The following is a 20,387-nucleotide window of genomic DNA, read 5'->3' on the forward strand; positions in this document are numbered from 1 at the left end:
AACCACATTTCCCCACCTCCAGTGGGATGCCTGCACAAGCAGCCCTTCCCACACAGAGTGAGGTCAGTTCCCACTGCTGTGGGAGGGATACCGGGGTCCATCTGGCCACATGTTCTGCTGCCTGGCAATGAGCAACGCCATAAACCACCCTGTATTGTGGATGCTTTTCTGTCCAGGTTCTTATGAATTATGGTAAACTCAGGAGCAGTGGCAGAAAGCAGCCTAGCAAAGAAAGAGTAGGAGAGTGAAGAAAGCAAGGAGACAGAATGACCCAGGCTTTTCACTTCACCTTGACGAGTTTAAAAAGCAGGTGGTGGGGATGCTTCTGCAGCCCCTTTGGGCAGCTGAGTCCTTTGCCTATTTTAGTAACTTTAGGGGAGATGAGAGCTCTGAGTTCTGAAGGATTTCTAGTTTTCTTGCTGCTAGCAAGACCTGCTCAGCAAGAACCTGCTCATACACCCAGTTCTGATCCTGCTTGCAGAGCTGCTGAACAAGGGGAGCATGTGGGAAGGCAGCAGCATGGGAGGGGGTGCTCTGTGAGGGAATCAGGCCCCATTGTGTCTGTTCAATTTACATTTCTCTGTTATTAAACCATGCTCTGGTTTTCAGCAGGGTTTGGAAGCATCTCTCCTTAGTGGACAAGGCAGAATAATGATGGCACCACTGAATCTGGGACACCAGGACGGCCCTGAGGGTTTGATGTGATGCTGTGTGCTGTAGCCATCTGCTGCCAATCTACCCAGGGCTCTTCCCCTCTGGGTTGCACTGACAGCCTCAGGCAGCAGGGCTGGCTGGATGGAAAAGCATTTCACCACACTGAGGAAGTCAGTTTTTGGGCAGGCAGACCCAGATGGGGAAAAAATTCTTGCTGCCACTCAGGATTGCAGAGAAGCTGTGGATAAGATCAATGCTGAGAAAATTGCTGGTAACTCAGGATGCTGAACCAGGCAGGAGCAAACCCCCCAGTGATAAATGAGACTTCACAGCCCCATGAGCAAGCACCAAGTAGGAAATCCCAGGGGTGTAATGAGGCTGGCTCCTTGCTGGGGGCTGAGGCTGGCTCCCTTGGCTTTTGCTCTTTAGTCTGGGGGTGGGAGTTAAGCTGTGCTAACTTCACCCCCTGGATTAAGCAGGTTGTCTTTAGCCTTGCCCTCACCTCCCAGGCCATACAGAGCTCAGGCTCTGGGGTGTGCCTGTTGTTTGCCACATCTCCCTTGTTCATGTTCATGCTCGGAGTGGTTGCTAAGGCAGCACAAATCTGTCCCCTTCTCTGTGCTTTCCAATTTCTGTCTGATCCAGAGGTGTAGGTGTGCTGTGTCCATGCAGCCCAGTCCCAGAGCAGGATCTGCATGGGAGAGCAGAGGCAGTGCCATGGATCAGGTGTGAACAGTCTGTGTACACAGACATCAGTGGGAGTGGTACAGGTGGGTGGAGTGTGGGGTTTAGTTTACTTTCCCCTGACCCAAATTGTGCTGCAGAGTCTGGTGGAAAAGAGGGACTGTCCTCTGCCAACATCTAGGATGCAGCATGGAGGGGAGCATCTCTGGCAGGAGGTGCATCCCGACCTTGTGTGAGGGGAGATGCTCAGGCTGTGCATGGGCAGCACAGAGATGTTACAGGAACTGGGTCACTGCAGGGCTGTGCTGACAGGAGGTGCAAGTTCTGGTCAAAGGGACAGAGATGCTGATATCACTGGCTGTTGAATGAGAACCAGGTAGGTGAAAAATGAGAGCGTGTCTGGAGCATCTACCTCCATCCTTTTAGCAGGCATAGCAGGAGACTTGCAGGTGTGGTGGTGCCAGCTAGAAGGACTCATTTGAGCACTGAGATGTCGGGACTAATGGCTTTATTTCAGCTTATTTTAGCAAGTTACAGGCAGGGGGGGTGATGTTTATCACTGAAACTGGAGCTGGCTGTACTTTAGATCACAGCTCTAATCGGCCGGACTGACTGGGACAGTAAATCACTTCAGCAGCACTATTAACACAGGGTGATGGGTATAGTAAACCCTCTGTGGCAGCAATAACCTGGTCCTGCTGGTTCTTCACTCAGGTTGGTGCTTCTGCTCTGGTTCGTTCATTAAGGCTCCTTCACAAAAGTCACCTGGGTGGCTGCTCTGACTCAGCCATCGAAATGGCTGCTCTCCTGCCATTCCCCAACCTGGCTTGGGCTCTTTTTACCCTGCTATAAAATTGTTTATTTTTGCACCTGTTTAGAAAGGCTTTTTGGCCACAGCGGTCTCATGATGTTGTTTTCATGGCTTCTGGAGCAGGGCTGCTCTGTTGTTGCTAGAAATAATTGCTGTTAATTAATTCTTTGCTGATTTTTCTTTGGCAAAGCATACTGAAATAAACAGATAAATGAGCAGCATGCTCTGCATCTCAGTGTTGTGGGAGCTTTTAGAAGGCATACAGTGACATCCAAACAATCTTACCAGTAGCCAGAGGAAGGGTAGGACACGGCCCTCAACTTTCTGTGGGCAAAGTTAATTGAGGGGAGGCTGAATTACCATCTCCAGCTGTTTGGCAGTTCTCTGCAGGCCATCATTTTTAATCTCTTTCTAGAGAAAAACCACAGTTTTGTTTCCATCTATTGCTTTATTCAAATCACAGCTGAGCAGTGCTACAGAAGGGGATGTGCTCTCAGCTGCCTGAGCTGGACCAGCAGCTGAAGGCAGCAATCTGTGACATGAGACTGACCACTGGGTCCAATAAATGCACTGTTTTCTCTCTTCTTCTGTGCCCTTTTAAAATGGTTTTTCTTTTTTCTTCTGCGTGATTCAGGCTCTGCTGCAGAGACTTCCAGACCACAAGTGAAGTGCTGGGCTTCAGCCCCTCTGTCCTGTGGTCCTGTCTGCAGCACCTCCATCATTCTCTTTGCTTTGTGTCCCTGGCTGGAGCAGCCCCTGGTTCCCAGCATCCAGAACTGGCAGCAGGTGGGTGGGTCACTTCAGGGTCCACCCTGGAACATGACATCACACAGCTCAGTCTCCTGCTTGAATGTCTCCAAGCTGTACCTGGAAGGATGAGCCATTTGAGCCAGGAAGAAATTAAATTATTGGAATTGAACAATAGCAATATCCATGATAAGTGCTGGCTGCCCTGCTGTTTGCACGCCGAACCTGTCCTGCTGTTTCTCTGACTCAGGCTGAATTGATGACGTCCTGCTCTGAATAATCACTTTGACTTTTTTTTGGAGGAGCTGATCCCCTGATGTATGAATGTCACCACACACGTTTGCTTTCTCCATACAGAGATTCCACAGGCCTAAGTCTCTCAATTAGGATAAATCAGGAATAATGTTGAAAACAGTGGTCTACCACAGATGTAGGTGAACTGTTGGCTTCCTTGGACTAATTTCATCTCCTCTGTGCATAGAAAGGAGCCTGTCATTGGTCAATAGAAATCAGCATATCTCCAGATGGCTCATTGCAGCTGCCATGGAGCCAATTCCCTTAGCTGCCCCCTCCATGTCATATTTTACATCATAGGAAATGGGTTTGATGCAAAAAACAGGACTGTTGCAGAGCTGTTGATCTTACATTGAGATTTCCCCAGGTGCCGTGGAGCAGACATACAAATATCCAACATCTTCAAACCATAGATTACACCCTCTCTCTCTCTTTCTCACAGATGTAGTTTGGCTCCCAACCATGCTGTCTGAGCAACTAAGCAGCCCCTGCAGCCATGTACTGACCCCCAAACCAGCCCACTGATGGCCAGAGGCAGGCAGAAAAGAAACTGAAAGGGTGTCCAGAGCACATGACGGGCTGGTGGTTTGGAGAAGTTTTGTGGCAGCATGGCTGTGAGAGAGCAGTTATCAGCTCTAGGGTGTTGCAGAAATCTAAAAAAAGAGATTTTGCTCTGAACATCCCCCTTGTCCTCATTCTCCCCAGTTCTGCTTCCCTACAGAGGATCTCTGTGGTCTGTTTTGCATGGTGGCAACTGCATGACTTTCAAATCATGGGAACAAACGGCTCCTCTTTTTCATACTGGTAACACTGGGCTGCAGTAGCATTAACCACTATGCAAATGGAAAGAAACTCTGATCTGCATATCACTCTGCAGTGAGACACTTTCAGAGCTGCACAACATTTTGTCTTCTTTGAGGGTTGCTGCAGGTGCAGAGCAGCTCTGCAGACACAGGACATCACAGTTCCCACCCTCACATCATTTTCTCCTGCATCATCCTCTTCAACTCAATCCATACATCCTAACCACATGTGCTTTTCTCTGTTCCACATAAGAACAATCCCACAGGCTCCATACAGCAATTTGCTCAAAATAAGAGAAAGTTGGCATCAGTACTGGATTTTTCATTCAAGAGTTTTTAAACTGCCCTGATCTGAGCTCTCTGCTCTGTGGCATTCCTCCCTCCCAGCCATACCCACTCTTGATTTAACTGGATAACCCAGAAAACTCTTAATTATTTTTAAAGAAAAACCTCTAGGATTGGTTTCTTCCTTTATTATTTTTTTCTTTTGAACAGGAAACCAGTACTGCAACGGAAATGAGCTGCTTTAACATAGGTGCGGGTGCCAGTGCTGCAGCTTGTTCAGCTGCAAGAGCTGCCTCCCCTGTGGTGCTGAGGAAGCCTATGGAATCCTGCCTGGTGTATCTGCTACTCCAGAGTTTTGCTTGAATGCAGTTGCCGTGGCATGAATTATTGATATTTCTGTTCAGGTTTGCTGTTCACGCAGGAATTCGTAATGCTTCCCCACGTTGTGCTGGGAATGCGCTCCCGGGTCACATCGAGGGTTGTGTTTAACACCCTTTTACTTGCATGGCTGTGACATTGATTTAGCCTTTTCAGGGCTAGGGCTGCAAAATTAACTAAACCCCGGAGCAAACAGCTCTTTCCTAACAAAGGGGTGAAAGGAGCTGAGATGGAAGGGCAAGGAGAAGGTATAGAGAAGTCTGTTCATTTTCAGGGTGTCACCACAAAGATGATGGAAAGGTTTCCAGGAATTTCTGCGTGTTCTTTGCCCTGACCTCAGTATCTGGCATTTCCAGAGGCTGCCCTTGCTGCCACTGTGCTTAGCACCTCAGGAGATTGCATTAATAATGTCCGTTTCTAAGGCAACAACCTTGTGATTTAGAAAAGACTGAGTTAAAAGTGTGTGTTGTTTACAAACAAACACATCTTACACATAAATATGTAAGTATTTACATACATATGGATATGAATTTATGTCAGACCGCCAAGTCACTTAGCAGTGGAGAGACAGGAAGCACCTGAATGAGGGTGATATATTGACAGTGACAACCCATCTCCAGAGAGTTTGGTCAGAAATTTCAAAAGAGATAGGAGCAAATTCATTTAGACATTCCCTGAAAGGTGCTACCCACAGGAAAAATGTGGGGCAAAGCTCAGAGGAGGAAACAGTCTGACACAGACAAGCCTGAGCAGTGATGCCCATCAGCCCTGCAGGGGCAACCTTTGCTCTTTACCTCGTGTGAGATGTAAACTCAGATGCAGACCCTGGTCTATTCCAGGAATCACAGCCCTCAGGAGTGAATATCCATCAGAAGAACCTCAGTGCCTTCTCTGGATCAACATTATGCCAACCAACACTGGGGCAATACCCAACCTCTTAACCTTGCATAAACCAGGAATAAATTTATAGAGGTACCCTTGTACATGTGAGGTCAGCTCAACCCTTTGATTTTCCATTGAACCAAAGTTTATCTTCATTTCTGGCTCATTTAGTTCCAACTTTTCTCCCTGTCTCTCCACGTTCCCTCCACCCACGTGGGCTGTTTGTTTCCCTGTGTGAAGTCTGGAGTAATTGTGATGAGACTTAAATGCTGAGGATGCTGCTGATCGACCCTTGCTGGCCCTGCTCTCCTGCTCCGCCTGTACTTTATGAAACTCTCCCCTCTCACCATTGACAACAGGCTCTGTTTTATTTGATTTTATTACAAGATATAAATTTCTGTCTGCAGCCCTGGCTTCCAGCACGCGGAGGAGAGAGAGGAATTGCCTAGCAACCAGGAGAACAAAAAATTAAGAGAATCAATAAGTCTTAATGGAAAGCTAAACAGAGACTTTCAAACCACACCCCCTCCCTGTTCCCAGCCCTGGCCCGTGCTAAGTTCATGATGATGTGTGGCATCCTGGCTATTGCATGAAGCATTCAGCAAATGCCTCTTCTGGAAAAGCCATAGTGCAAATGAAAACCTAGCCTAACCTGGGCTCAGGTAAAACTCTGATTCTGTAGCATTTACACTGTCGAGCTTGAACACAGCACAGGTGTGGAGGTTTAAGGTACTCTACTGAGCTGCTTTCACTCTGAGGGTTTTAGAAGCCAGTGCTTCAGGTAAGTGTCAGTGACTCAGAACCTGAAGAAGGTGAGGGTCTGGATGCAGAAGCTCAGTTTCCCCACAAAAGGTCTATGAGGAGGATAATGCCTTTGGTTAGGATGGGAGTAAGTTTCCAGACATTATCAAGCTATGTGTGTGAAACCAGCAAACCCAGCATGATGTGTGACACTGGGTTGAGTCAGCACAGAACAGTCCAGCATCAGTTTAAACCTGGATACAGCCACCTGTCTGGCAGCACAAATGCAAAAGTCATTTAGGAAAAGGTATTCCATGCAAAGGGAGCATTGAAAATGTACCAGGTCATGACTCTGCCTGTATTTAAGGGGTTATTTTCTCCCACAAAGTGTTCTCAGGAACCTGCTCACATCCTCATGTTTGCAGGATCAAGATGGTGGTTTGGTTTTGAAAGTTTTCCAGGAGCTACTGGAAACCTCCTCTTGCAGATGGTTGTGCACACCCTGAATCTCATGGGCAGCATGAATGGCATGAGCTGAGCTTGCAGGAAGGGTCTGCTTTGTTGGAGGAAGCAGAGTTGGATGGTTTAAATGGCGAATTGCTTTGCAAAACCAAAGTTGTTTTTATAAACAGAGATGTGTGAACCACAAACAGGACGTAGCAGCATCACAAGTGACCATACATGAGAAGAAGGTCTCAGCAGGGGTTTAGGAGGCACAGCTCTGAAGCCTTCCTTGGCCAAAAGCTTCCCACGTCCTGTCTGAGCAACACTTCAGTCTTTGCCTGGCAAAACAAGGAGTCTTGCCCCATAGATGGCATGAGATGTGCAGCTATGATGACACAGGGACGTTTCCCCCCCAGTTCTCCCTTGGCACCACGGAGGTGTGAAAAACCCAGGAAGATGCTTGGAGGACAGTCCTGCCAAGACACAGACATGGAAGCTGATGGTGATGTGCAAGAACAGCAGTGAAGAAGTGTTTTGGAGCGCAGGGGGCTACTAGTGAAACCTTCACAAACCCCCCCCCCAAAGCTGCTGATTTAGACGGGCTGCTCATGAACCCGCCAGGTGCTTGAGTGGCAAGGGCCTGACCACGAGAGCTGGGGTAGCTGCCAGCCGCCACCTCCCCCAGGTGAAGACCCTCGGCTCCCAACGGCGACAGCATCCCCTCCGCGGGCAGGAGTTCAACCAGGGAAGGCACCCCTGAGTGCCGGGGACACCCGGCGGGATGGGATGGGGTGGGATGGGATGAGATGAGATGCGCCGAAGGTCGGGGACCACCCCGAGGGTAGGGGCCGCCCCGGAGGAGCGCTGCCGCTGGAGGTCGCGGGCGAGCGGTGCGGGTGAGCCGGCAGCGCCCGCTGGAAGCGGAACCGGCGGCACCGGGCGGCTCTGGCAGCGGCGGGCGAGAGGCGCCCGGGGCGGGCAGGGCAGGGAAGGGAAGGGCAGGGCAGGGCAGGGCAGCACCGCCCCGGCGCGGCGCGTCCCGGCGGCCGGAGGCGCGTTCAGCGTGCGCGGGGCGAGCGGGGCCGAATGGAGCCGCCCGGGCGCCGCCCGCCTCGCCAGCGCCCCCCGCCCGCACCATGAGGCTGCCGTAGCGCTTGGACCGAGCGCAGCCCCGCCGAGCCGCCCCCATGGCGAAGGAGAGGAGCAGGAAGGCGCTGGTGGAGCTGCTCCAGCGGCCGGGGAACGCGGCGTGCGCCGACTGCGCCGCCCCGGGTAAGGGCAGGGGAGGCGGGGGGCGCGGGCGGCGGCTGCACCTGCACCCGCACCTGTCCGCACGGCACGGCACGGCACGGCACGGCACGGCACGGGGCTCTGCCCTCTCCGGGAGCGGCGCGGGTTGTGCCCCGCCGAGGGTGTGCCCGAACCCCCTCCCCACCGCGGGGGGATGCAGCGGGGATGCTCCGGGGCTGGTGGAGGGATGCGCTGCGCTGCCGCGGTCCCCGCGGACCGGCCCCGGCCGAGCTTTCCCCAATTTCCCCCGGCCCGGCCCGGCTCCTCGGCCGGCCGTGAGCGCTGATGTCATCCCGGCGGGTCCCCGCGGGCTGCAGCGCAGCCGGGGCCGGTAACCGGGGGTGCGGGCTCTGCCGGGGCTCCCTGGGCTGCGGGGGCGACGTGTCCTCCGTGTCCCTCGGCTGCTCCTGCCCTGACAGTGAGCAAACACATGGGGACGACCGGAGCCAGCGCTGCGGGCATCCTGCCCGACAACCTTTGCCCAGCTGCCTGCCATCGATGGGTGCCTGAGCTGCGCAGAGAACGGGGCTAGAATGCCTGTAGACGTCTTCGTATGCGGAGGGGAGAATATCTGGGCTGGGAATGTCTTCTTCGCCTTTTGGATGGTGAATTTTTGGGGTCGAGCCGTGATGCTGTTACTGAGCAGAGTCTGCATGGGGTGGTGGGATCAGTCTTTGACAATCTTAGAAAAATTTCAGAGCAAGTAACTTTCCTATTAAAAGAAAAAAAAAACAACAAAAAACCTAAATTTTTATTAGCTTGAGCAGGATGGCTCTGAGGAGGTATAGAAAGGATGTCCTTCTCAGCCTCTGTCATTTACAGGTTAAAGAAAAACCCAGCACTTCAGCTGAGCCCTATTTTCCCAGCTATTGATTTGTTTAGGATGTCAAGATCTATTGGATACCGCTATCCAGCTCGTACAATTCCCAGCGGGTTTCTATCCCTAATCTGCATCCCAGGACACTGCAGTTCACTTTCAGATGCGTTGTGTCCTCCGGTACCCAGCTGGAAAGGACAAAGAACTTTGGGCACAGCGTGAACGGCTTTGCAGCGCCGCGCTGCTCTGCCTGCTCCCACCCATCTGCTGCCGGCTGACTGTACCAGCCCACCTCGGAGGTGTCTTGCTGAGCACAGCTTGGGCTTTCCGAGTAGGTGTCTGCCTAAATTGTTCCTTCCTGGAGAAAACTTTACAAACCTGGGCCATTCAGATCAGCGGGGTGATTCTCCCTCGCCCCGTGGGTATAGAACACAAAGCCCCCAGGCAAAATGGGAAGTTTCTCAGCATCACTAGGGTGGAGATGGAGCTGTAGGTCAATAAAATAGCTCATATCAGGATAAGAAGTTTGTTAAAAGCACCAAAAGGACCTGTAAAACAACAGAACCATACTTTGGTTTTGGTGACATTTGCATAGAGAGATGTCTTAATGAATCTGAAAGTCAGAGAGGAGAATTTGGGCCAGTGTCTTTTGTAAGTCAAAATGTGCTATATTAATACCATTCAGCCTCTTCTGAACTCTCATGTCATTATTTCCTTAGGACCACCTCCCTGTTCATCAACCCAATTTCTTTAGTGACTACTTTGCTTCAGTTTTTTGGCAAATGAGAGCTATTCATGGTGCTGTAATGTGCTCGTCTGCCTGCGAGTGACAGTAAACTTGAGATGCCCTGGGCTACTAAACACAAGATAATTCCTTGTGTCTGTAGGTAGTATAGAAAATATTCAGCCTGAATTCAGTTATTCATCCTGGGCAGGTGTGGCAGGCCAGCTCTTTCTGGGGATGAGGTAATGCAGGAGAGGCAGGATAACTATCCAGAGAACCTCCAGAAGGGAGTGCAAGAATTTTCTTTGCTAAGAAGTGGGATCCACAGAAAGACAAAGGTGACAGCTGGAACCAGGTGGGCAGCTGACACTGGAAAAGTACCAAAGCAGAGAAAATGAAGTGAGAAGGAAAGAAGAGGGAGGGTGGGGAACGAACAGAAGTTGAGGGAAGCAGGGCACACTTGTGCTTTCCCACATGTGAGTATCACCTTAGGGCTGATCTGTTACAGCTGGGGGGAAGCCAAAGATCAGGATTTGTTATTGTTGTTTCTCAGGTAGGTGAGTGCCTTTCCTTGAAATACCCTGTTATGGATCCATGATAAGAGGTAGTCATTTAGCTCAGGGATGCTCATAACAAAGAATAGGATGGGTTGGAAATAGTAACAGGGGAAAAGTCTCTGTTAGTCACTTTAATCTGTGTATTTGGAAGCCAGCTGGATTTTCTTTTTCTTTTGGAAATACTTGTTTGAGAAATCAGCCAATCAGTGAAAGTTTGTTTGTTTGTTTCCTTCCCTGCTGTCAAAAAGGGTTGTTTTCTTTTGTTGCTGCTTTGGCATTTGGGAGAGGCTCAGTAGCCAGAGCCCTGAAGCCACAGCTTATCCCAGGAATTCTGTCCTGTCACAAACCCCTGGTGCAATGGAGCTCTCAGCTTGGCATCATTGGGCTGAGCTGTGACCACAGAAAAGTCGCAGTTGGGGACAGGCCTGGGGCATCAGGGGAGGGTTTTCCTCCAGGGGTGGGTAAATAACCTCATCCCCTGCAGGATCATCCCATCTCCTTGGGGAGATCTGGGCACAACCTGCTGCTCACCTGGGGCTCCGCTTGAACTTGCCACTTAATCGTGACTGAGGGTGGTGGAAGTGGCCAAGCCCTGTAGGGCTGCCCTGTTCAAGATGTGTTTCCCTGGTCTGTGCACAGATTTGGAGGGATGTCTCAGGTGTAGAGAACAATCTTACAGGGGCCCTGGCCATGATAGCTGGGAAAGCAGAAAGGATGCTAAAGTAGAAAGTGAAAATCAGAGTGTAAAATAATTGAGAGATTACATTTTTCACTTGCAGGTATTTTGTGTTTGTAATTTTTTTTTTTTTTTTAGGTTTCTAGTTAGGTTTTTATTACTTGCATTTTTGTAAAACTTTAAATTGCAAAGAAAGGTTGTTTTGAATAAAAGATATTTCAGTTACAAAAAATGTCATTGATCTGTAATGCATAATGAGACTGCCTTATTTACATCTTCGGGACTGAGTTCTTGGGTAGGAGCCACTAATAAAGTTATTAGATGGGGCTTTAGGTCCTCTGTCATTACACACTTCTGTGTCCTGGATGTTTTTGTGGGTTTATATCTGTGCTTTCTCAGTGAAGACAGCATGGTAGATGCAGTCTTAAGCACAAACTGAGCAATGTTGCTGAATTGCTGGTGTGTAATGGCTCTCTGTGCATTAGAATAATCTTTTTTTCTTCAAGACTAATGTGGCAGTTCAGCCTTTCTTTTTTCTAAATGATTCTTTGTCTCAGGCAATCTTTCCTCGCATCATAAGACGGATGGTTATCTCAGGGCATAACAAGACCTTGAGTATTTCTCTCTTTATTTTTCTATGACTTAGGCTTGTGTTTCCATGGAGTGAGAATTATTTTACATTGTAGGAGGACAGAGAGGCTCTGAAGACGGAAATGGAAATCCCATCAAAGCAATCCTGCAGTTTAAACCCTCCAGCAGCAGTTTACATGGCTTGTTATCATTTTATCTTTCTTATTTGGGATGGATTATTGGGACATAGATCCTGGCTAACACTGGCCTCTGTGCCCAAGGCCCAGAGGGGGTGAAGGGTGGAGGAAGAGCAGAAGGCTCATGCTGGAGGGGAGTCTGGAATTGGAGCTTTCTGGTGTAACAGTGCATCATCTGAAAGCCTAAGGGTGGCTGAGGTGGTTGCAAACACCTTTTCCTTCTCAGTTCTACAGCAGGTGAAGCTTTTCCATCCCCTGGATGTCACCAAGTGAAGGTGGTGATTAGAGGGAAACACCTGAGCGCTGGGGATTGCTTGATTTGCTCAGGATTAAGATCAATCATTAACTGATTTGATCTCAGCTCTCTCCTTCCTCCCTCCAACCACTGATCCTAAAATCCCACATGGGGAAGGTGCCTGAGTCCTCGGGTCCTGCCAAGTGCTGCCATCTGCAGCGACTCTGCCCATCCCGTTGGGGGGTGATGGGGCTCTGCCTTGCAGCTCTTCCCTCTCTTGCCCCCACTGCCTCCCACTGGAAAGCTGTTCCAGAGCTCTGCTGCTCTAATGGTGTGAAACAGGATTTTCATCTTCCAGCTCCAAGTGGAAACTTGTTCCCGCACCTCCATTGTCCTCTCACTTAAATACTGAGTTTTAGCCTCTATTTTTTTTTTTTTTGTTGTGTGTGTGTGTGTCTATGTGTCTCTGGGAACTGGCCAGCCCTTCTCCCTGGCTGTAAGCAGAGTTGGGTAAGAAGGAAATAAAAAAATAAAAATCCCACAGCAGTTGTGTTTAGGTCAATGCCACTTTCTGCAGGAAAAAGGGCCTTTTGAAACAAAGGAGGTTGAATGTAATGGTGGTTTTTGTCGTGTCCTGGTGCCTGGGCTGCAGCACAATTGTGGGCTGCTGGGACCTGCCAGCTGAATTAAAAGACCTTGGCAAGTTTACTGCCTTCACTGAAAAATTTTCCTGCTTAGAGAGAAGTGCTGGTTGGAGGTGGTTTGACTTCAGTGTTAACTCTTTTATTGTTATTTTTTAATATGCATGACCAGGGTCTGTTTTTCTAGCCTCCTAATCCTTCCCCAGAGTAAATAGCTACAGAACTTCTGTGCTGAACACAAGGTTCTCTGTCTTGGGCATGGAGGAAATCAGCAGCAGGCAGGGAGGAAAGGCTTTGTGCTTGTGTGGATCACACTAAAATCCCTGTGGTTCTACCCTGTATCAGTGAGTCACATTTCTTGTGCAGCGTAAAAAAGGTTTTACCTGCTTGGAGAGGTCTCTTTATCACCTCAAACAGGAGAGGGTTCAGGAAAATCCATTGAATCTGCATCCCAACCAAAGAGCAGCTCCCACCCAGCTGGTGTGGCAGGGATGCAGCAGCTCATTAAGGGTCAGGCCATCATCTGTGTGCTGAAGAATGTGCTGGGGATGTGTTGCTGTGCATTGGTCTCCTATGTTTGCCTAGGACTCTTAGCTCTTGCTCTTGTCTCGTTTGAGCCTGTTGCTGCTGTGCTTCATGGGATTTTACTTGGATTGATAGCACCTAGGGATTTTCAAACTGGAACTCCATGGTTATATTCTGGATAAAGGAAATACTGATTATTCATTTCTTAAAAAAAATCCATTACCATCCAGCTTCCAATCTCTTTGGTCTCTTTAAGTTGTCCTATATTGTTTTTTTTTTTCCCATAATATTTTCTGTGTCTAGCCTTCATTCTTTTCTTTTTCCCTAAGTTCAAGAACACTGGGTTCAAGCTGTGGTGTTCATGGTTTGCTGTGCTGGGTTTTCCTGAAGCTTGTGGTGGTAAAAAGGGCTGGGTAGAGAAGTTAATTTCTGAATTTAGCTGTGTTGCCAAAGTGTTTTAATTTTGTTTTGGGTGCTTCTCTAATCTCTGGCTGTGCCTTTGCTTTCAGATGAATGAGATGGGAAAACATCAGCCCAGTGCCCTTCTCTTGAGTTTAGTTTAGCTTTCTTTGTTTCCTTAATTTTTAAAATGAAGCTGACTCACTTCTTTATTTTGAATGGCATAATCTGTTTAGAGGTTACCAGGAATCTCTACCACATTGGGCAGTGAAAGCCTTTTAGAGCTGGAATTGGTCATTCAGGAAAAGAGTCTGCACTTACAGCAGTGTATTTGGTTTAATGTTCCTGTTGTTCCTCATTCATTTTTATTCCTTTTGGCTTGAAATAATGGAATAAAGTAATTTGTGTAGAACTTAGGCATGCTGGAGAGTTTTCATTAGGCCTCACTGTTGTTTGCTCAAAATCCTGGAGGCTTAGGGAAAAAAAAAATCATCTTTTTTGAGCAATGCCCAAAAAGCCCAGTTTATGACATACTGCCATTTCAGTGCAATTCTTTGGCACATGCCCAGACAGAATAATAAAATTGTTGAACTCTCAGTAATGTCCAGCATGGAGAAGTGTTCCAGCTGTTGAAGTGTCCAGCAGCAAGGTGGACTTCACCTCTCTATGGAGCCTCAACTTGCCAGCCATGCAGCCTGGGGTCATTGGCTCACTAAACTAATGGTGCTGCCCCAAAATTCACCGTTTTGTGTGAAGACACTTAGGAAATTTTATTTTCATGTTTGATAAGGTGTTGTCTTATCTCTGGTGCAGTCGCTTGGAGGGTTGGAGTCTGTGATAAGCCAAGGCTGGGGATCACTGGCATGTCCCTGAGCTGAGAATTTGTGCTGGAGAGCAGAGAGAGGGACCATGATGTGTTTGGGGAGCAACACAGCCCCAAACCCCTTAAAAGGCTTTGGAGAAGCGTGTCTGCAGCCATGGGTGCTGGCCCTGGCTGGCAATGCCTGGGGTCTGTCAGCAGTCCCTGCAGAAGATGTGGGAGTGTGGTGGGCTCCTTGCTGGGCTTCTTTGAAAATGGTGTCACGAGTGCAGGGAGTGGGAGAGAAGGGGAAGCAGTGTTGGTAGAGCCCTCCAGAAGCTGGAGTTGGGGAATTCTCCACCCCCTGCTTCCTGTCCACAGGCAGAGCTGTGACACGGGGAGGTCACAGGGGAGCACGAGCCCGAGGGCTCGCATGGCTCTGTAATCTATGGTTTGTTCAGATGATGCTGAGAAATTCCTTTTGGCTTTCTACTGAAGCCTGGGAAAGGTTTGGGCTGCCTTGCTTACTGTTAGATGTCCTCAGCCAGGAGAGCAAGAGCCATGAGAAGTCCCAAATTATGGTAACAGTGACATTTCAGAGTGACTTGCCCTGGCAGATCAGTTTGTTCTGGGGGTTTTCACTCCCCAGTAATTTTTTGGATGGGGCTAAGTCAGTACCTGAGGCCTTTGAACTCTTCTCCTGCCTGGTGTTTCCTTTGGGACTAAAACCCAGTTGCCAAATGTGGGTGGTTTTGGGCTGTGACAGGAGAGCAGCACACAACCAGCTGAGCATCCACAGTTCTTCCACCCACCCTTGCCATACAGACATATTTCTAAAACCAGAAGAGCAGCAAGGAGGAAGTGCTGTTAATGTCTGTCAGAAATGTGAATGGCTGGGGTCAGGTCTGGTGGGGCAGGTGATATATGCATCTCTGTCATGGTGCTCCTTGAAATTTGCTGTGTGGGAAACTGGTAGTGTTGGATGGACACAGATTTGGGTCTAGGCAGGAGGGGAAATGCTGAAGGGAAGGTGACCAGGAGGAGATAGCTACTGGCTGTGGTTTATTGAACAAGTGGAGAACATCCCTGCCAAGGCTGGGTCACCACTGACCCCGTTGTCTCTGCTCCTCTGAAGGACTGTCACTTTCTGGCTGCCACACATGGGTGATCCTGTGTATATGAGGTGATGTAGATGTGTGTATATACCCTGTGATATAATCCAGCTTTTGTTTTCTTAATTAGACGTGGCTTGCCGAGGTGTGGGGCAGGGGGAAGCATGTTTAGGAATCTGGTCTGGAGAAGATCCTGTTGGTATGAGGAGAGTGCTTTAAAGTCCAGATGTGACTGAAACCTGTTTCTTGAGGTGCTGTTTGCCCATGCCAAGAAGAGGCAGCTTGGATATGAGCTGACTTGGTGGCTGCTGCAGCTGGAGTCTCCTCCAGGATCTTTTTGCAGGATGTTCCTCCACCAGGATGTGTCCCCCTCCCAGGCTGGAGGAAAGTGTGCAGTCTCCTGATCCTGTCACACACAGCAGTGAAGGCAGGGGAGGGGTTACCTCTTGGGGAGGACTTTGGAAGCCTGACTCCATGAAGCTGCAGACAACATCAAGAAATCCACCTGCATGCCTGAGATAAATCTGGTAACATTGAAGAGGCATTGGCACTGCCAGTAAAGCATATTTTATTGGCCAGTGCATACTTTGAAACCTGTTTCCCTGGGTCGGGCAGTGCTTACATCAGATCCCATTACTCTGGAAGGAATTGAAGCTCAGTTTTCCTGGGGTGGCTGTGCTGAGCCCAGGGACTCAACTCCAAACTTTGCTGCCACAGCTTCCTCACCACTGCCACAGCTCTGTCCTCTGACCCTGTCACCATTCTGTGTACCTGATCCTCTGCATTAAGGTCAGTGATAGCTGTTTGGACACAAGACCCTGGTGCTTTCACCTTGCCTGACTTGCACCCTTTGGGACCCTTTAGCAGTGCTGAACCTGGGGATGTTTTAGAGGCAGAAAGTTTGGACCACCCCACACTTTGATTACAAGCATGTTTGGATATAGAGGACAGCAAGATGAGTTAAAGCACAGAAAGTGCCTGAGCATGCAAAACTCTTGATTCTTGCTGCCAGCCTACAGACCAATAACTGGCCACAATCTTTGAGGTTGGAATGAGTGAGGTGCATGGTATGGGATGAGGTGTGAAGCTGGGTCACCCAGTATTTGCAGAAGGAGCAGGGTGGGCAGCACCAGGCCCTTAGATCAGCCTGACTGGTTTTACACTTGACAGGCTTCAGTTGTAGTCACTGAGGTCTCGGATGAGGATAGGAGACCACATGAAACAGAAAAACCCTACTTTGTGTCTGCTGGTGGCTGATGGGACTTGTATCAGCTTGGGAATTTGCTCCCCTCTCCCATGTGGGCACTCAGCTGTGTCTGATGAGAATCCTCGTTTAGTGCTGGGGTTTACATCTGAGCAGAGCCACCCTCTGGAGAGCTGAATTGGTCTTCCCTCGGGTGTGCTGGGGGAGGCTGGTGGCAGCCCTTGGCTACCCCTCAGGAGCTGAGCTGCCCCATGCCAGTCATACCCCCTGCGCTGACACAGCCAGAGCACTAAATATGGATTAGGAGGAGAAAACACATTCCCTTGCCTTTTATAAATAATTGCTGTGCTGTGGGGAGTGAGGATTCTGTGTAATGACAGCGGGGGAATAAACAGATGACGAGAAGGGAGGAGCTGCCCTTACCCTGGACATCCTGATGCCGTGGGATGGCTGAGGGGCTCCCAGCCCTGTGGGTTTGGGGAGGATGGAGGATTTAGTGTCTCTCTGGGTGGTCTGCAGTGAAGCTCTTCCTGCTGGGGCGCAGCAGGCGCTGACATTTGCCTTGGAGTTCAAACAAAGCTCACTGTCTTGGTTTTGTTGGTGAGGCAGTGCCAGGGACACTGCTGGATGTGTCCTGCTCCTGGCCCCTGCCCTCCTCCGGACCCTCTGCCTCCCTGCTTCGGGCAGTGCCTCTCCCAAGGAGGAATTTGGAGGCAAGGGACTCGTGTTTACAGTGGTGTGTGTGACAAGTCAGCACGGGGCTGTAAACGGTGCGTGGCTTTGCTCAGAGAAAGTACAGAGCTGCACTGGCAGCATTTTTCCATGGGAAATAGAAAGGGCTGGAAACCTCCTGGCATGGAGGGCTGGGCTGCTGGGAGCTGCAGCTGTGGGAGGAAAGTCTCTGTGTGGAGCACATGTAATAAATAAATAAAACGGGATCAGCGTAGTGGCTTCCCTGAGCTGATGTAGTTTCTGTTCCATGCAGTGTTTGGGTGGAATTTCTTCATGAAAGATGGGTATTCCCCTCTTCTCTTCATGTGAGCATGAAGTGAGTTACAGAGGTCTTGGGCACATACAGTTGTCTGAATATTGGTGTTTGGGGAATAACAGCTGCATTGGGGATTGCAGATCTGTTAATTGTTAGCTTAATTTGTGTTCTTATCAATGTAAGCATTTATTTTCCTTTTATATTTATCTGATGCCTTTAGAATCAGGGGCATCAGACCTGGTGACTCCTGAACTCTGTCCTGCCCTGTCTCTACCTCCTGCTGCCCTGAATCCAAAAGATCAGTTAAGTGCCATTCCCTCTTTCCTTCTTGCTTCCAGACCCGGACTGGGCATCCCACAGCCTCGGGATCTTCATCTGCTTGAATTGTTCAGGCATCCACCGCAACATTCCCCAGGTCAGCAAGGTGAAGTCTGTGCGCCTGGATGACTGGGATGATGCCCAGGTGGAGGTATGTGCACCTGGGCTGGGAGCACCAGGGAACTGGGGCTCTTCCCTCTGGAGCCCTTTCTAAAGACACCACAATAAATGTGATTTCAGAAAGCATGTCTAGATAATGAATGTGGGAGTGAGGTCCGTGATGCTGATTGAAGTAGAACACACATCTCGTGGAGAGTTGGTGAGGGTTTCCCCCACCCCTGTAAAGATGTCAGTGAAATAGAATGTAAAAATTGCTAATTTTTAAGTAATTATCTTCTCTTGTTTCTTAAAATATCTTTAGTCTAGACTAGACCTCTGATCTACCACCCCTGCCCAGCTCAGCTATTTCTGGCTTTGTTCCTCTTAAATTCACAGCTTGAAAACCAAACCCTCACAATATAAATTCTCTCTGTGTATGCCCCACACCTGCCTAGGTTTGTGTGGTGCTGCTGAAGGCACTCAGGAAACCTTTCTGCTTTGACTACTGGTGTCTTCAAAGGCATGAGGAACTCTACCAGTCATTGATTTCTGTCTTCTATGTGTGGAGTTGAGGTTTTTCTGAAAGCTGCACCTCATGGAGTTGTGTATTTTATGAGAATAAGGCTTAGTGTTGCACAGGTATTTCCTTCCCTGATATTTTTTGGGGGAATAGAGTGAATATGTAAATGTGAGAAATTCAAAACCATGACAGTAATGAAAAAAAAAGCTTAGCTGCTTGTTACCTTTGTATGCTTGGCATTTGACACAAAACAAAATGTATTCAGCATGGCTGCCTGGAAAAGAAAGGGATTTTTACACTTATATATTTTATTTATTGAATTCACTTTATGAATAAGGAAATAAGTAGTTTTCTTTGCTGAGTTCTCAACTGGCCATTTGTGTATCAGAAGAACAGGAGGGCTGTCAGGGGAGATAGAAACATTATTTATTTATTTATTTATTTATTGGAAAGGAGGACTGTCAAGGCAGATAGAACTTTTATTTATTTATTTATTTATTTGTCTATTGCTTCAAGCTCCTTCCTTGAGGTAGCTGCAATGACTTTGCAGAAACAAAATCATTCTTTTGGCAGAAGTGATGTGATCTGAAGCACAGGATGTATTGTCAGAGGCTATCACCCTGCTGGAGCTGTAACACACAGAGGCTAAAACCCAATGTGAGATTTTGCCCTCTGGTTACCTAATTCCTGTGTTGGATTCCATCTAATTCCCATGCCTGTCAATGGGAAATGTCACTGTGTGCTGCCTCCTGCTCCTGTGGGGATCGTGCAGGTGGGACTGGGACATGTCCTCAGCATCATTTTAAGCTGTAGGATCCCTAGCAATAATAACCAATATTTATTTCTGAGCCCTGGTTTGCAGGCACAGTTTTTACAGCAACCCTTCTGTGAACACTCCTGGGCAAATCTTTCCGTAAGATGACAGGTCCCCCTTCCCAATAATTTCATTGCTCTGTAGAAGTAAAAGAGAAAAGGAAAATACTGTTAATGTTTTTAAAATTCTTTCTGATTTTTTCTCTTTTTACAGTTTATGGCCTCGAATGGAAACAATGTAGCAAAAGCAAAATATGAATCTAAAATGCCACCATTTTATTATAAACCAACGTATCTTGACTGCCAGTAAGTAAATACCTCTTCTGGTAAACAGCATTTATTTGTGCAGCTGCAGCCTCTGTAATACTTTAGTTTTAGCATAATATTTTTATTTTTTTTTCAGCCACAATGGAGGTTTCATTTATAAAAGGTCCTGAAAATGTTTTTCCTTCTGCACGCATATGGTAGAGTTTATGCTACGCGTGGGATCTTATTTAATAAGTACAGTTGAGATGATGCAGGGGAGTCAATAATTTGTCTGTTCTCCCAGCTCTTCCAAGTTTCTAAAGCTACAAGAATGCCAATTTCTACCCATCAATTTCCTCTGTCTTTTCAAATCCCCCTTCTGCATCAAAGCAGAACTTGCTAATCTGCTGTGTGAGATGCTGGGTTATTTGTAATGAAAAAATACTGGGGGGGTTGTTGATTTTTCTTTTTTTTTTTTTTACTTAGATGACAAATAATCTCTTCCATGAAGGCAGCTAAAAGTGCCCCCATACAGCATGGAGTAAACCTCCCCAGTAAGCTGGGGTTGACTTTGTGGAGCAAGAAGCCGAGCAGCCAAAACATGCTGTACCATCCAGGGTGCAAGAGGATGAACTGAATTTGGCTTTTAGAGTCCAGTTCTGCCGTGTACCAAGGTGTTTTTTATTTTTGTGTGAGTGGAGCTGCCTGGCCCGACAAGAAAAGAGCATGCATTTATGCAATGTTCTGAGCTCCAGAATCCCAGCAGTTTGGCTGTGCCATTTTGAGACTTGTATGTGCTTGTCACGTTGGGGTTGGAGAAGCAAGATTGGTAGGAAAAACACTATTCTAGGGGATTTCGATTTTGTTTACTCCTAACTCTCAGTTAAGCTCAGTTAGATGCTGCCTGTCTGATCCTCAGGTTCTTTCCCACACT

The 20,387-nt window shown here is 48.3% G+C and overlaps 1 protein-coding gene across 1 annotated transcript in view; it reads left to right on the forward strand.

The window, feature by feature from the left end:
- The first annotated feature begins 7,910 nt into the window (after positions 1–7,910).
- Positions 7,911–20,387, forward strand: part of ADAP1 (ArfGAP with dual PH domains 1) — a 49,851-nt gene continuing 37,374 nt past the window's right edge. The window contains exons 1-3 of the mRNA XM_062503388.1: positions 7,911–7,995; positions 17,796–17,926; positions 19,422–19,513. Of these exons, the coding sequence (XP_062359372.1) occupies positions 7,911–7,995; positions 17,796–17,926; positions 19,422–19,513 (308 nt within the window). The remainder of the gene's footprint in view (positions 7,996–17,795; positions 17,927–19,421; positions 19,514–20,387) is intronic.

The sequence above is a fragment of the Cinclus cinclus genome, chromosome 16 (genome assembly GCF_963662255.1).
Source record: "Cinclus cinclus chromosome 16, bCinCin1.1, whole genome shotgun sequence".
Lineage (NCBI taxonomy): Eukaryota > Metazoa > Chordata > Aves > Passeriformes > Cinclidae > Cinclus > Cinclus cinclus.